The following is a 15,888-nucleotide window of genomic DNA, read 5'->3' on the forward strand; positions in this document are numbered from 1 at the left end:
GTGTGTGTTTCCTGAATGACTCAGCTTCAGGGAACTTGTGGAGTCACTGTGACTGTTAGAAACTCAACTCTGTGCAGATTCATTGTGTCCAGGTCGGACGGCTCAGAGGTTCTGGTACCAGACAGACGATGTGTTGGGACCAGAACCAGCTCTAGTGTTCAGCGTTCACCGCAGCAGGATCAGTTTAGAGTCTGACTGAAGACAGTTTATAGTTTAAATGTCTTTGGTGTCTGCAGAACCTGTTGGTGTCACCTGACTCGGCTTCCTAGGCTACCGGCCAATCACGGCGCCAGAAGCTCACCTGCTGAATCTCAGCTAATATCACAACAAAGGCGCATGAAGCTGGAGCTCAGTCCAGACACGTTCAGAACTCTGCTCGCTGCTTCTGACAGCAGGATCTTATTGAAACCGTTCGACTGCTCCTGCAGCTCAGAGACTCGTTAACGAGTCAACATGTGGAAACCTGCGACCGTCTCATCAGCAGCACGCTGTCTGCTGATTGGTCCAGATTGGCTGCTTAAACCTCAGGTGGGAAACGTGAACAAACCAACAGCTTCAGACTGACGAGCCGTACCTCGGTGAAGTTGATCTTCTCTCCGGTGAACATCTTGTCCCGGGCCTCCTCGACTCCCCTCGACTTCGCCTGAACACAAAACATTCAGTTCGTATCAGATTCTTACTCAAACTGAGGTTGATAACAGCTGCGTTTCGTCACATGCCGACCAGCAGCACAAAGACGTGGCTCAACCGTCTGTCAACATCCAGTGTCGCAACGTTCCTCTTTCACTGCAGCTTTGAGCAACAGATTCCAGGATTTAAACACCAGAGTTCAGCTCTGATAAGGAACCGCAGCCAGTTCACACCTTTAACCTGCAGCCTCAGCTCCGGTTAAAGGTGTGAACTGGCTCTGGTTCCTCACCTGGCAGCTCCACCTGCAGCACTTTTCCACACTGACATGTCAGTAGCCTTGATGACTGGGACTCACGGCTGCATGTGGGGTTTTTCAGAATAAAGCTTCCTTAGTTACCATGGCGATCAGCATGTCCATGACCTCCTGCGTGATCAGGTTCTTGGAGTAGTCGAGCAGAATGTCTCCGTCGTCCGTCTTCAGAGTCGTGCTGCAAAGTCACAGAAGAAACGCAATAAAACATGAAGTGAAACAAAATGAAACATCCGCCGCCGGGTCGCCGGGTCGCCGGGTCGTCGGGTCGCCGGGTCGTCGGGTCGCACTGCTGCAGCTGATGTCACTGTTCACTGATCAGTCTCACATTATAGATGATCCACTATTAACACCATTAATGGTTTAGTTTATGAAAGCATTTTAATGAGCCAAAGTCTTTAAACATCTGGTTCTGTTTGACCAGAAGGAAATCATCTGACATCCCTCCTCCGTCAGCTGGACACCATCTCCCACACGCCCCCCGTCCAGCCGGTGAACTGGTCCTCTCTTCACTCCCACTGGTGTCTGTTCATGTATTAAACTATTACAGGTCAAACTCCGGCTTGCCTACGTTCACCACTCATCACCTCCTCATCCCCAAAGCTCACACCGTCTGTGGCCGCTGTTCATTTCAGTTCTCTGCAGCTCTCGACTGGAACCAGTAACAGAAAACACTCAAACTCACCGCTTTCATTCCTCTATCATCTTCTAAAAACATGGTGAAGGCACTACCTACTGAGTCCTGGACCTGCTTTTGGTGCCTTTTATTCTTATGTTCTGTTTTGTATGGATGGATTCCTTCTTTTGGATTCTCTGCTCTGTGCTGCCTCTTGGCCCGGTCCGGTCCCTACCGCACAGAAATCAATCTGAGACCTGAAATCCGTAACAGTCAACAAGCTTCTGTTCATTAATCAGTTACTGACACAATGATTTAATCAGCCTCATGTTTCTGCTTTTCTGTTTCACAACAAGAACTAAACTCACCGGATCTGGATTCATGAAATCAGAAGACGGACAGAGGAGTCATCAGACCAACGGAACAACCAGAACTAATGATTCTGGTTCTGGTTAAATCTACTTTGTTAATTAGTTGATTAATTGTTGCATGTGCAGGTTAAACAGAGAGAAGCTTTTTGTTGAACTCAGCTGTTAGTGCCGATGAATAAGAAGCTGTTCACTGACACATGAGCTGAAGGTCGGACCTCCGCTCTCTGCGGATGTTCTGCGGATGTGCCGCACATCACGTAGCCCTGAATCCGCCTCCAGCAGCGGCGCTGCGGCTCCACGCAAGCCGCCTGTCGGTGCTTCTGTCCGGGTTCTTGTTCATTAGTTCATCGTCGGAGAGTCTGAACTTAAACCCGCAGTTCGCAGTAAATCTGCTCCAACTGTTGCCTGTAGCCGCTGCGTCCATTATCGGACAGGCGCCTGCCAACAGGTCGTTAGCTTGATGCTAACAGCGAGGCGCTTTAATGAGGAGCTCCGTTAGCAGTTAGCTTCATCATCAGTGTCTCACCGACATCTCACTTTATAAACGGTCGTTTCTGTCACATGTCATCAGGAAATTACGCCAATAAAATACGGAAAACAGTGAATTTAATAACTAACAGCATCAAATTATGAGCTTTAATCCAATTAGATGACGGTTCAAGTGCGTTAAAATGAGATCAAACACCGTCCACCTGAAACACATCACCTGTCGGAGGGACTCAATAAACCTGCTAACATGCAGGAAGTTCATCTGAAGCCACGGACACGTTCACGGAGCTCTCTGTCCAGTAATGGAAGCAGCGACATTAGCAAGTCGGCTAATCCTCGCTCAGCTGTCAAACTGACGGTGGAAGCGAGACGCGCCTGTCCGATGATAGGAGCAGCGATATGGGCAGGGCAGCGAACACGCCAGACCTTGTCCGATAATGGAACTTGTGGCGTTAGCGCAGCTGCAACCTCGGCAGCGTAATCGTCTGTGACAGCGGGCCTGCAGCCCGGTTCGGCGGCCTCCCGACGGGCAACAGGACGGTCACCAGACGGCAGGGGTTACTATCACCGCTGGAACCGCCTCTACAGGCGGAATTTAGGCTGGAAAGTGGCGGAATTAGACGGTGACCTTGTAGCCGCGCCGAGCGGAGAAAGGAGGAGCGTTAATAAACACGGAGACACCTGCGGGGCTGTGCGGGGCTGTGCGGGCCACACACGGCCGGCAGGTCGCTGCCTGACGCGGAGCATCCCGCCCACCTCCTCCCCTCCATCCTCCGGCTCTGCGCGGAGCTTCTCCCACCTGAACTTGCTGAACCGCTCCGGGTCTCGGTCGAACATCTCCCGCATGTTCAGGCCGCCGCCGCTGGCTTTGAACCACTGCTGCAGCTTCTGGAAGGTCGGGTCGGCGGTCAGAGCCATGACGGTGTCCGCGGTGCTGCTGCTCGGTGCTGGATGTCTGGATACTACCCCCCGGGTGACTCCAACCTCAGTGGCCGCTGGAGGACTGAGGCTCGGCGGCTACAACAGGCAGGTGGAGCCGCTACAGAGTGGGTGATGTCAGAGCGGCCTGGGCCAATCACAGCCGAGGACTCGCTCCTCCCGCTGCTTGACCCCGCCCACTGACGGGCTGCGTCACGTCCACGGAGTATGGAGGCCAATCAGTGCCAAATATACGCAGGCACGTAAACCACCGAATTATGTAACAAAAGGAGGAAATTAAAGAAAACTGAAGTGAACGGAGTATGGAGGATCATTAGTGCCCACATCACACAGCAGAACTACAAAACAAAGTAGTACCAGTGTTCTTTTCCTTTATTCTGTTACGCAAAGTAACGGGATTATATCTGAGCATGGAGGATTATTACCGTCTGTAATATTATAGCTCAGTCATGAAGATCTGAATGTACTAAATATGTAGAGGAAGATTAGATCTCATTTTTAATTGAGTGTAATCAGACAATCTAATGCAAATGGATATTGTAGGTTTACTGCATAGTCCTGTGTGTTATATTATTATGTATGTGTTCCATAGCACATGCTGGAGGAACATTAGTGCCCAAACTGTGTTGAATTGAGGTTACATAAATAAGATTAGACTGTATACAGACGTATATATACGGAGGAACATTAGTGCTCAACTGGGACGGGTTCTTCCATTATGGGATTGGATTTAGTATGAAGGCTTGTGTCCATATGATCTTAAGTTATCCATCCATCCATTTTCTATACACCGCTTAATCCTCATTAGGGTCGCGGGGGGGCTGGAGCCTATCCCAGCCGACTTAGGGCGAAGGCAGGGGACACCCTGGACAGGTCGCCAGTCCATCACAGGGCCACACTTAGAGACAGACAACCAAGCACACTCACAGTCACACCTACGGAGAATTTAGAATCACCAATTAACCTCAGCATGTTTTTGGACTGTGTGGGAGGAAGCCGGAGAACCCGGAGAGAACCCACGCTGCACGGGGAGAACATGCAAACTCCACGCAGAAAGATTCCGGTGCCCACACCGGGACGCGAACCGGCAACCTTCTTGCTGCGAGGCAACAGTGCTACCAACTGTGCCACCCTGCAGCCCCGATCTTAAGTTATGTAGAATTAAAATACCACAGCTGATGATTCAACTGTAGGCGGTTTGGTGAAAGATTAGTTCCAATAATACGACCCAGTTGTTTACCTGAGCAGCCACAGGTGATCACACCTGGTGCAGACTCGCATCATATGGAGGCAAACACCAATAAACCATTTAGAAAAACTCTGGAGACACCTTTTGTTTCTAATGTTTCACTTGAAGCTTGAACAAAGAAAAATGTGAACATGACCATCTTCCACCAGCTCCAAGTTGCTGAATCTCATTCTTCAGCACATTTTAGTTTCACAAGTTGAGTTTTATCCTGTTTTGCTTTTCGTGGACAAACTGCTGCTGTATATTGTAAATAAACGTCATCTCTGATACTCAAACTGTACAATCAGATGGAGGCACATTAGTGCCAACAATACAAACCACCTCAGTCACATAAGCTGTAGGTGCTGATATAGTTTAGCTACATATGAAAATGAATCCATCAGTACGGAGGCTCACAGGTGTCAGAAATACCAGGTTACTTCAACTCAAGGTGCTTTAGCTGAATACGGAGGGTATTTAGTGCCAATAAAAACAACAACTTAGTTGCTCCCTTTAGAAATAATGCACTGGTGTCTGATATAAGACGTAACTTCCTCCTTTTTCACCATCACACAGGTTAATAAATGATGAAACCAGTTGGGACTGTTGCGGACCATGTTGGGCTTGGTGCTGGTTCTTGTTCTCAGGACTTTGAAGCGTATCAGCTGTATCTAGTGTTTATCAGAGCAGGAGCCTGAAGACAGTCTGACTAGAGCTCCACAGGAAGTGAAGCGTCTCTGAGGTCCTGGTCTCAGGCAGCACAGACGACACGAGCAGCTACTGAACAACTGTTTATTATTTGCTCTTAATAAAAAGCCCATCGAGCCCTGCTGGGGTCAAAGACAAACTGGTGGCTGAGACTCCAGAGAGCTGCATCAACAGTCTTCTACCAAAAACTTTTGTTTTATTCTCCCAACTCAGCAGCGACTGGCCGACGAGCACCAGGTTGTGTTGGAGGAACAACACCAGTCAGAACTTTCCTGATTCTTTACATATCCAGGATCCGTCAGACTCTCTGTGGTTCTCAGCTACAAACGTTCACCACAATGTGGGAAACAAATGAGGCTGTGCAGCGAGCGGAGCTGTTGGAGGCGCCGTGAGCTGCTGAACGCACCAGAATAAGGAGCATTAAAGGAACAGTTCAACATTCGCTTCAACTCGTCTCTTTACACTGAAACATGAAGCTACAGCTGTTAGCTTAGCATTAGCACTAGAAACAGGTGAAACAGCAAACCAAAGGTACCAAACTCCACCTGCCAGCAGCTTTAACGCTTCATGTCTGACTGTAATCAGTGGTTCTGGTGCTAACAGCAGCCCGTCAGAGGATCCAGCTCTGCTTCACTCACCAAAACCTTCTCATTCATTCCTCCAATTACGTCGGACTGCTGAGTTTACAGCTGAAATGTTCCCAAAATACAAACTGAAAGCTGGTTTCTGTCCTGGACTTGACCACCAAGAAGAGCTGAGGCGTCTCAGACAGAAGCAGACTGAAGGAAATGTCTGGACCTGAAGCCCAGATGAACCTAAATCCACCTGAACATGAATCCAGTTTGAACTATTCATGAGTTCAGTTTCCAGACTGACCGACTTCCTGAAGGATGTGATGACGGATGGAAACTTGATCAGGTTGAAATCAAAGAAGCTGAAATGAGGAAACTGACAGAACCACTTTAGTGTTTTTATCTGACCCGGTTTTGTTTAATGGCCCGATGAGTCCCAGTTAGACCGGCTTCTGTCTGAGCTGCAGCCGTCGGTTCTTCTGGTGTCACAGCTTTTCTTTAAACAAAAGTTTTTGGTGCCTGAATGCAAAGAAGTTTTAGTACAACAGAGAAACACGCTGAGTTCAGTTGAAGAAGAAGCGACGCCGGACAGAACCGCCTCCGGTCCGGTTCTCTGATCTGAAGCTTCGCCGTCAGCTTTAAGGCGAATCAGAACAAGTGATCTTTCTCTGGTTCCTGAGCACATCGAGGACTTTAAAGGTAACTTTGCATGTCAGGCCCAGACCGATCATCTGGAGTCACAGCCGTGAAGCAGACGTTCAGACCCGAGTCAGCCCGACCAACGTGGAAACGGTCCCGAGACAGACTCAGATTTACTCAATAAACCCAGAAAGGTCACCCCACTGAGGAAGAAGACAAAGGAAACAAGTTCTGGTACAAAGTGACCCGAATGTGGACTCGGTTCTTTTAGTGTCGCTGCAGTCAGCCGTGTGTTTGTGACTCGGGTCTGAACCGCTTTCAGCCCAAAACAACCTCAGGACGACCAACAGGAAACAGTGCAACTCTTTACATGCCGGCCGGCCGGTCGGATCAGAACCGGAGCCTCGTATTGCTAAACGCTGCTACAGTGGAGCTCTTGAGCGCCGCCAGTGGCTTCAGGCTGTAACAGGATGAACCCAGAAGCTAATCAGACGAGTATTAGTGTCTCATGAACAACGTGTACGACTGAAGAAGAAGAAGAAGAAGAAGAAGAAGTGGAATAACAGGTGAGAGGAGTGCGACGCCTTCAGCGCCGGAGGACTCGACGCAGACACGTGGTTTCCCTTTAATGTGTTCCACCGGGTCACAGCTCATCAGAACAGAACCAGGGTTCCTCTGTCCAGCTGCTGTCTCTGACATCCAACTTTATCTCCAGTTTGTCTCTGAACACGACCACTAATGGAGATGATAAAGCCGTCGTCACTTTGAGTTTAGGTCTTTGTGAATCTGATGCGTTTGGTCTACGGAGCGTCTGAAACGCCTGAAACCGTTTCATGAAGTCTGTTGGTGCGTCTGGCGAGTCCAGGTTTCCGTTTGGGTCACTTCTGTTACTTAGATTCATATCGTCTGAGTTTCAGTGAATTCTGACGGCAAACTGATGGTTTTCTTTCCATGATTTGCTTTAATTCAAGCATTTCACGCCGTCCACATTTGAACCTGTGGAACATTTAAATGCCTGAAATAAAGCGAAGCATGAAGTGGTGTGACTTCAGAGCATTACGGCGTCATCGCGGACCAACGGACGGGTTTAGGTGTCTCTTGTTGGGCCTTCATGTTCAGCAGACTGACAGGAAACGCAGAAAAAGAAAATGCCAGTAAAATGTTTCTCTTTGTTGCATGATTTAATTAAATAAGTTCATATTGACCAGACGTTAACTGAAGGAAGGTGTAGAACGTCTGATGCATGATTCTGGCCCGTCTCTCTTAGATCCAGTTTAATCCCATTTAACTGCTTCACACTGAATCACGACAGCAAACGAAGACATGAGAAGAAAACACTGATAAAATGAGTCCTGACTTTGTTTTGGTGATTTAATATTATTCACTTATGGAAGATTTAAAACAAAGTGAAATGTGCTGCGAGTTTCTTTCTGTGCGTTTATTGATGAAAAGACAAATCAGTGAAGTTCCTCTAGACGCTGGGGGCGCTCCCGTCTTTCCTGAATCCTACTTTATATTTCATTGAACCTGACCTGAGTTATGACGGCGAGTGAACACATGAAGAGGAAACTCGTCTCCGTCCGCCCGCCGGCTGGAGACAGAAGCTGTAGATGCAGGTTCTGGTTCTGGTCTGTGCAGATCAAGCTGCAGCTCTACTTAACTGAAGCTAACTGCAGCGTCTCTACGTACCGGCGGCTCAAGAAAAACACAGAAAAATAAGCGGAGAATAAGAGGAAAATAAAGCGACGGGAGTCTGAGCTCCAGCAGCAGGTCTGAGATCAGCGACACGAACGTCAAACACCGACTACAACAGAAGAAACCGAGGAGAGGAGAGGAGAGACGGCCGACGACCGGCGGTAGAAAAATACATGTTAGAAAGGTGAGCAGAGCCTGTTGGTGCTGAAGGAACACGAGAGGAGAAACCTACCCAGATAAAGCTACGTCTGCGGACCGCCGGCCGCACACAGACGGTTCAGGAAAGACTCGAGCAGAGAATCGCTGACAAACAGCCTCCTCACATTTACACACAACACTCAGCCACCTGGACTTTACTGAGAGGGTTTCTGATAAACGTTGTCGTCGTGGTGGTTCCGTCGCTGACAGATATGGAAAGTTAAGTTGCATTCAAGCAGTCTACCCCAGTGCTGGTGACAAATATACAACTAGTAGACAATCTTCATTATTTAGTCAACAAAATAGCAACCAGAACTATTTGTTTTCCACTGAAGCGTGAAGAAGTTCCACCTTTACGGAGAATCTTCCTGCCGATGGAGCTACGCAGCCACTTTGTTGTCCTTCTGGAACAGACGGAGAAAAGAAACAGAATCAGCCACAGATCAGAAGAACCGCAGAACACCACAGAACCACAGTGAGCTCTGACTGAACCGCCTCCATTCACACACAGCTGAGGCTCAGTCAGAACCGTTTGCTGCTCAGAAGGTTCTCAGGCATCGCACATCTACAGAACAATGCTGTCAAGACGTTTTTACAAAATCCAAACATGACAGGGCTGTCGGCCATCTTGAAACATGGCTGCCATTTTGAATGTTTACATTCAGTTCATCTGCATTTCATCTCAGAGCGTCTCCGTTTGTTCACATTTTAACTGCTGCAGCGGCGACAAAGCTGCTGGTCTGACCGGCGGCGGCACAGCGCCACGATACCGATGTAACGACCAGCTATCAACGATCAGTTATTAACGACCAATTATCACTGAGCAATGATCAGTTACTAATGATCAGTTATTAATGATGATTGATCACTGATCAGGTATCACTCCGTGTGTGTTCTCCATGCAGCAGTCGTTACCCTGTATGCCGACAGGTCGGCGAACTCTCTTCCCGCCTGGTTTCCTCTGTATCCGCCCCGGTAGGCTCCGCCCCCCTGCGGCGGCCCGAAGGACCCTCGGCTGGCCGGACGGCCCCGCCCCCCCCGGAACATACCCCCGCGGCCACGGTAACCGCCGCGACCGCGGCTCTGACGCAGCGGGATGCCGAACGTCTCGGCGTTCATCCTCCTCTCCTCGGCCCAGGTCTGCCGACGCTCCCTGCAGGAGGAGGCAGGCGTTAGCCAGACAGAACCAGACAGAACCAGCAGAACTAGCAGAACTAGCAGACCCAGCAGAACCAGACAGAATTCAGTGAATATGCTGCAGCATCATCTCAGAGCTGATATCTGGACTCTAAACCTAAGTTCTGCTGAACAGTGTTTCCTCCTCTCAGAGGACGTCTGCTGGTTCCTGTGGAGCCATTCTGAGGTTCTGCAGGTCCAGAAATGTAGACCTGAAATGTGTTGAATAGCTTCCATCGGATCAGAACAGTTGGACGTGAAAAAGACATGTTTTATCTCAAGTTGTAAATTACTACTAAGACGGTTCGGTCCCAGAGTGAGTCCTGTCTGCAGATGGGCCTGGTAGGTTCTGGAGGTAAAACGGTCCTTCCATCACAACCACCATCACACATGCTGATATGAGCCTGGAAGGGTTAGGGTTGGTGGATGAGCAGAACCAGAACCAGGCAGACTCACCTGGGGAACGCTGAGCCTCCAGACTTGTCATTGGCTTTCCTGTGAAGAGGAAACAGTGGGTCAGAGGAGATGGAGATGTTCTGGTCAGAAACACGTCTATAGGAAGTCTGACTCTAAAGCTCAGTTTGGTGGTTTGGACGGTTCCAGGTGTGTTTCATGGGCCCACATTCTGCACGTTTACTGGTTCATGTTGGGTTTCCATCCTTCATGTGTGAAGACGCTGAAGGACGGGATGAAGCTAGGAGATGATGGACGGGTCCATGTCTGCTTCCTCCACCTCCGGCTAACCCAGAGTCCAGTCACACGACTGCCTCAGACGTGATCTAACAACTGCTCCAGACTACATACTGACTGAAACGGTCCAAACCCTGTGAACACGAGTCTAAACGGCTCAAACCCAAAGCTCCAGAACCACGGTACCTGGTGTCGTCACAGGAGATGTTGTCGAAGAAGGACTTGGACTTGTCGTAGTAGCAGTTGGGTCCCAGCGGGTCGCACTCGTCCTCGGCGTTTCCTTCGCTGTTCTGAGTCTCCACACCAGAGTCGCCCTTGTCCTCCCCGTTCAGCGCCTTCTCCGACTTCTCGCTCTTCTCGTCTGCAGGACGTAAACAGCAAAAGCTCAGAACTGAAGGTTCTACTGGTTTCTGGACGGATCTATAAATGTAATCAATGAGGATCAGCGTTTCTTCAGATAACTTCAGTCCACCGTCACAGAGGACAGAATCCAGACAGCATTCAGGTTTGATTCAACAGGAACCGAGCCTGACATGAACACCAGCGAGCTCAGCAGCTGGCAGCCAATCAGAACGTCTGGAGCTGTTCTACAGTCAGCTGAGGTCAGTGTTGAACTGTCCATGTCACTTCAATCTCATGTCCTTTATTCTTCATTCAGGGTTTCTTTTTACAGCCACATAAGCTCTAATTATGACGTCATAACGATTAATGAATGATGGACAGTAATCCACTACACCCTGTTACGGGTCGGTTTACTGGTTTTACTGGTCTATTCTGTGCAGCAGTTTGGTTCTGATGCACTTCAGTGTGCTTCACAGATAAACTGATGACATCCAGCTGCTCATCCTGTCCAGCTCAGCGTCACACTGACTCTCTGTGGTGGAAGCAGCTGATGACAGACGAGCTGGAAGCAGGAAAACCAGTAGGTTTGGTTCCACTAGAACTTCCTGTTCTGAGCTCGGCTCCACTGACTTTACAGTAACAACGGTTCAGATGTGTGAGAACACAATCAGAACCATTCACAGTGAGTGTAATAAAACCCTTCAACCCTGTGTGCGGGTCAGAAACAGAACCTTTGAGCTTCAGCTTGCTCTGGAACTCGCGGTCGATCTCCTCCTTGTTGAACTGAGCGTTGGCGCTCTCGAAGTCAAAGTCTTTCTCGAACTTCACGGGCCCGTCTCGGCGGACGTTGAAGCGTCCTCGGCCGCGGTGGCCTCCTCCCCGACCGCGGCGGTTGGCTGGCGCTCCGGCGGCTGCTGGTGAAATAAAACAGTCCGTTAGCTGGCAGAACCGGAACAGAACCAGAACACAAAACCACACATGAGGTAGTAAATCAAGGCACACGTCCACGATGGAGTGTTTTCTGGTTTAAGATGATTAAGAGCCAGAGCTCAGCAGCTTGGCTTCAGATGTTAGAAATCAAACATGGAGGAAGCAGGAAATGATTGAGAGCAGCTCACAGCACATTCTCACGTGTTCTTATCACTGAAACCATGAAAGCAGCACCTCCACGCATTGACATGACACCATGTCACCATGTCAATGTGCACACACGAGCAAACAGAGCAGGTCAACGGGGGATGGATCAGCTGAGGATGAGGATGACTGGCGCTGTAGGAGGAAGGCTACATGACTCCAAACTCATCCCAGATCACATTCAACTCTTTAGACGTCACTCAGAATGACCCGAAACTCAACCAGACTGACTCCAATTGTCCAAATTACTCAAAGATGTTTAACATGACTTAGAATTTGTCCGAAGTGACTCAGAACTTACTCAGAAGTTGTCTTAAATGGCTTTGGCCCAAAATTACATTAAACTTGACATGAAGACTGAAATATTGTGAATAACGGCGTCCAAATGATCAGTCTGGCTTCAGACGTGAGAGACACTCGACTACAGAGGTCAGATGGTCGTCTCAGCGCCTCCACCCGCCAGCTGAAGCGCTAACGGAGGATGACGGAGGATGAGGAAGAGCATGCACTTTGACCTGGGGCTCGTTTACTGGACTCCCTGCCTTCTCCTCGGCCCTGATCGCTCTCTGGTTTGGGGACTTTCTGGACGTCTGAGCCTGGAACAGCAGAATCCTTTAGTGTCCCAACAACCACAGCACAGTGAACACACAGCCCTCAACAGGGGGCGCTATTCTCCTACCTAAAAGCACAGCAGGTTCCCAAGAGGGAGCTCTGGAACAAAACGTTAGCAGATCATCTCAAGAACAAAGGCTGTGTGTGAAGAGGAGACGCATCCTGAGGAAGGTTTACACTCATCATCATCATCATCATCATCATCACTAACAAGCAGGAGCTCAGCGTGTAGACGTGAACCCCTTCAAACCGGACCCCTTCACTGAAGCTGGTTGCTAGCTAAACGCTCTCATTTACTTTAGTCAGAATAAAAACAAACCTATCGACTGTTTCATGTGAACACTAAAGACTGAACTGCATGTCAATGAGTTCAGCACCAGAGCGTGGACGGATTACGGAGCGACAGCAGCCGGTCAGAGGCAGCTCCAGCTCCACACCTAGGACCTCCAGGTGCCTACTGGTACCTGTGCTGCTGCAGATGAAACGTTCATGAGAGCAAACATCACACCAGCATGTGTCCTGCTGCTCCAGCGCGTTGCTCTCTGGACGTCCTGCTGCTGCTCCACGTCTGAACAAGTCTTCTCCAGGTTCAATAAAACCAACATATAAACAGTCACATGTAGGATCAGGTTCAGCTCACACCTGTTCTACCTGAGGAGTCGGTCTGCGTCGGCCCAGGTGGAGGTGTCGCTCCACCGCCTCACCTCCACCTCACACTGGAAGCGTTCTTACACCTTCAAGGGCCAATGACTGTTCATTGATGTCCTTCTGGAGAAGTTCTGTCCTGTTCTGTACAGACTGATTCACTGTCAACATCTAAAACCAGAACCTTGTCTGGTCCAACTTCACCACATCAGGTTCTGCTGATGTTAGAGCCTCAACAGTTGGTGAAATGTGACCAGAGACTGTCTGAGTCACCACATTTCATGGCTGCTGGAGTTTTATTTCTTTGGTTCTGAACCTTTAAAATGGACTCGCAGGATGTTTTGTTGACTGTGACATCTGTGTATAAATGAAGAAGTGAACAGAACCTGGCACGGTGGAGGCGCATGTTCTGTGACTTCTGTCTGATGACCAGAGACTGACTGGTGTGAGAAGGGTTCTTTCTGAACCAGTGGTTCCTACGTGGAGCTGTGACTGTCATCGGTTCTGGTTCTTCTGCCTGACATAAAGCACAGCTAGTGCGTGACTGGACCGGAGCGTCGCGAGGCCTCAGGTGAATGGCGTGTGACGGCTGCTTCTTGCTGGAGCTCTCACCTGATTGGCTGAACAGGGAGTGTGGCAGCCCTGCAGCCCGGTCTACAGCAGAGATGGTTCTCGGTGCGGACCAGCCCCGGACCGCCTCACCCCTCCTCGTGTCCACGCCGTCCTGCTGCGTCACCTTCTGCCCGCTCGGACCGCCGCCGGGGGGCGCTGTGCGGCCGTGGGCGGGGCTCCTGCGTCCCAGACCGGGGGCCGGCGCCGTGGAGGCGGAGGCCGGGGCCGACGGGGCGTTCTGGATCACCTGCTCCAGGGTCGGGCTCTTCCTCAGCGGGTCCAGACTGGGGCTGCTGCGGCCTGGATCAGAACCGGGACAGAGGGCGGGTTAGTGGGAGCACCGATGTGACGAGGAACGACGTCTGACAACACAAACACACATAAACCATGGCGGGAAACACGACGGGTCTGGTACAGAACATCTAGGAGCTGCTTCTACAGAACCACTTACACATTACATAAACATTTAAGCTACACTTAAAGCATCAGCTGCAGTCTGGAGCCCAGATGATCTTCATTCGTTTTTAAAGAGGACAAAACTACACGGAGAGAAATGAAACCTGAAAGTACATCAAGATGAATGTGTGATTTCAGTCAACATCATTCACCAACAGGTTGTCATGACCCGTTTGTAGTGAAGCCAGGAGAAAATGTTAACGTTGACTTCAGCTACTTCTTCCATAGTCATTACAGTACACAGATATTAACACGCCAAAGAAAGTCCAAAAACCGTTCAGAGTAAAGGAGTGGTCCGACCTCCATAACTACAAAACAAAGGAGGGAAGCCCGGCTGTAGTGATGCCACACTGCTGGACTCAGTCTGCGATGAACAGAACATGCAGCTGATGGTGCAGAACGCATCTAGAACACGAACCGGCTGTAAACTAGTCAACGCTGCAGGTTTGGTCCTGGAGACAAAGACTGATGTGGGTTTAGTCCATCAGTACTTCCTGTCCCTGCTGTGACACAGCACAGCACAGCAGGAGACTCTTCAGAAGCTCAACATTCAGGCTGAAGCCTTCAGGTGAAAATCATCCAACACCTACAGGTGACCCTTCAGTGCACACAAACACAGACGCTGGTCTTTCTGCAGGCTGAGGCGTCCACCGAGGGATGAACAGAACCGACACACTGACCGATGTGGACGAAACCAAAGCCTGCTGGTGTCAGAACGTGGACGGACACCAAACACACCAGGGCCCCGTGGGTCTGAACAACGTCTGTTTACACTGGACCTAGATAATACAGGAGCTCAGAGTGGACGTGGTGAAGGACGGTTACCATGAAGATCCTAACAGCTCTACCAGTACCAGTACCAGGCCCAGTACTTCATCAGTACTCCTATCTGCCTTCTTGTTCTGGTTGTCTACACGCTGGCCTGGAACCGATTCATCCTCTTTGTTCAGAAGTAATAATATTTATATTCTGTGTGGTGAGCATGTGGAGGAGAAGGTGAAGGCCTCGACCGTTAGAGGTCACATCGACGCCATGAGGCCGTCCTCCTCGGTTCTGTAGCATGCTTTACGTGGTACCAGAGCCACGGACAGGCCCTGAACCCTTGGATATCATGCAGACACTGGGTTTGTGCTTACCGACACCGACGGGTCCAAACTGGGGCGAGACCAGGGGGCTGGTGGTGAACTGGTTGTAGGCAGGAACCGGAGCTCGGTTAAAGAGTCCATAAGAACCAGATTGGAAGGGAGTCGGAGCCGAGGCCACGGCCGACGAGGAGCTGGAGCTCATGGACGACTAAAACCACAGAAGAAGAAGAAAGAAGGTTTGAGGGTCGGTGGACTGAGACCAGAGGACCCAGAGGAGGAAGGAAGGACGGTAACGGTTACCAGTTCATCCACTGATAACTTATTAAAGATACATTAACCAATAACCCATGTCAGTAAACGCATCGTAGACCAGCTGCAGTACCTGGTTGTTCCACCAGGTGGAGCCTCTCACTGTTTAGTCCTGTAGAGACCAGAGGAGGCGTCTACAGACTACAGCTCATGGTGGCAGCAGAGAGCATTGTGGGAGTTTAGCAGCAGCGGGACCATGACAGAGACTCTGAGGAGGTTCAGGACCTCCAACCAGAAACCTGTTACTGCAGAAGCTCAGACAGCCAGGGGCAGACCCTGGTCTGGATACGAGTTAGATAAGGACCTGTGATGTCACATCTACCTGAAACCAGGCGAGGGTTTACCTGGACTACAGCTGGTCTACCTAGACTACAGCTGGTTTACCTGGACTACAGCTGGTTAACCTGGACTACAGCTGGTTTACCTGGACTA

The 15,888-nt window shown here is 49.9% G+C and overlaps 2 protein-coding genes across 5 annotated transcripts in view; both read right to left on the bottom strand.

Moving 5' to 3' along the window:
- The window catches only part of LOC103365994 (glucose-6-phosphate isomerase-like), a 15,994-nt gene extending 12,560 nt beyond the window's left edge, over positions 1-3,434 (bottom strand). Inside the window, 3 exon segments of the mRNA XM_008293590.1 lie at positions 464-643; positions 1,028-1,118; positions 3,216-3,434. Coding sequence (XP_008291812.1) covers positions 464-643; positions 1,028-1,118; positions 3,216-3,334 — 390 coding nt within the window. The 5' untranslated portion in view covers positions 3,335-3,434.
- Positions 3,435-5,361: 1,927 nt separating this feature from the next.
- lsm14aa (LSM14A mRNA processing body assembly factor a) overlaps positions 5,362-15,888 on the bottom strand; it is a 14,200-nt gene continuing 3,673 nt past the window's right edge. Inside the window, exons 3-10 of one of the 4 annotated variants that reach the window (XM_008293587.1) lie at positions 15,199-15,355; positions 13,607-13,906; positions 12,253-12,333; positions 11,335-11,514; positions 10,448-10,622; positions 10,028-10,066; positions 9,311-9,548; positions 5,362-8,796 (exon numbers count right to left, since the gene is read on the bottom strand). In XM_008293587.1, coding sequence (XP_008291809.1) covers positions 8,776-8,796; positions 9,311-9,548; positions 10,028-10,066; positions 10,448-10,622; positions 11,335-11,514; positions 12,253-12,333; positions 13,607-13,906; positions 15,199-15,355 — 1,191 coding nt within the window. In that variant the 3' untranslated portion in view covers positions 5,362-8,775. Of the gene's footprint in view, positions 8,800-9,310; positions 9,549-10,027; positions 10,067-10,447; positions 10,623-11,334; positions 11,518-12,252; positions 12,334-13,606; positions 13,907-15,198; positions 15,356-15,888 lie in introns of all 4 variants that reach the window. The other 3 variants (XM_008293586.1, XM_008293589.1, XM_008293588.1) reach the window with 3 other exon arrangements.

This window comes from Stegastes partitus, unplaced genomic scaffold, assembly GCF_000690725.1.
Source record: "Stegastes partitus isolate 25-593 unplaced genomic scaffold, Stegastes_partitus-1.0.2 Scaffold895, whole genome shotgun sequence".
Classification (NCBI taxonomy): domain Eukaryota; kingdom Metazoa; phylum Chordata; class Actinopteri; family Pomacentridae; genus Stegastes; species Stegastes partitus.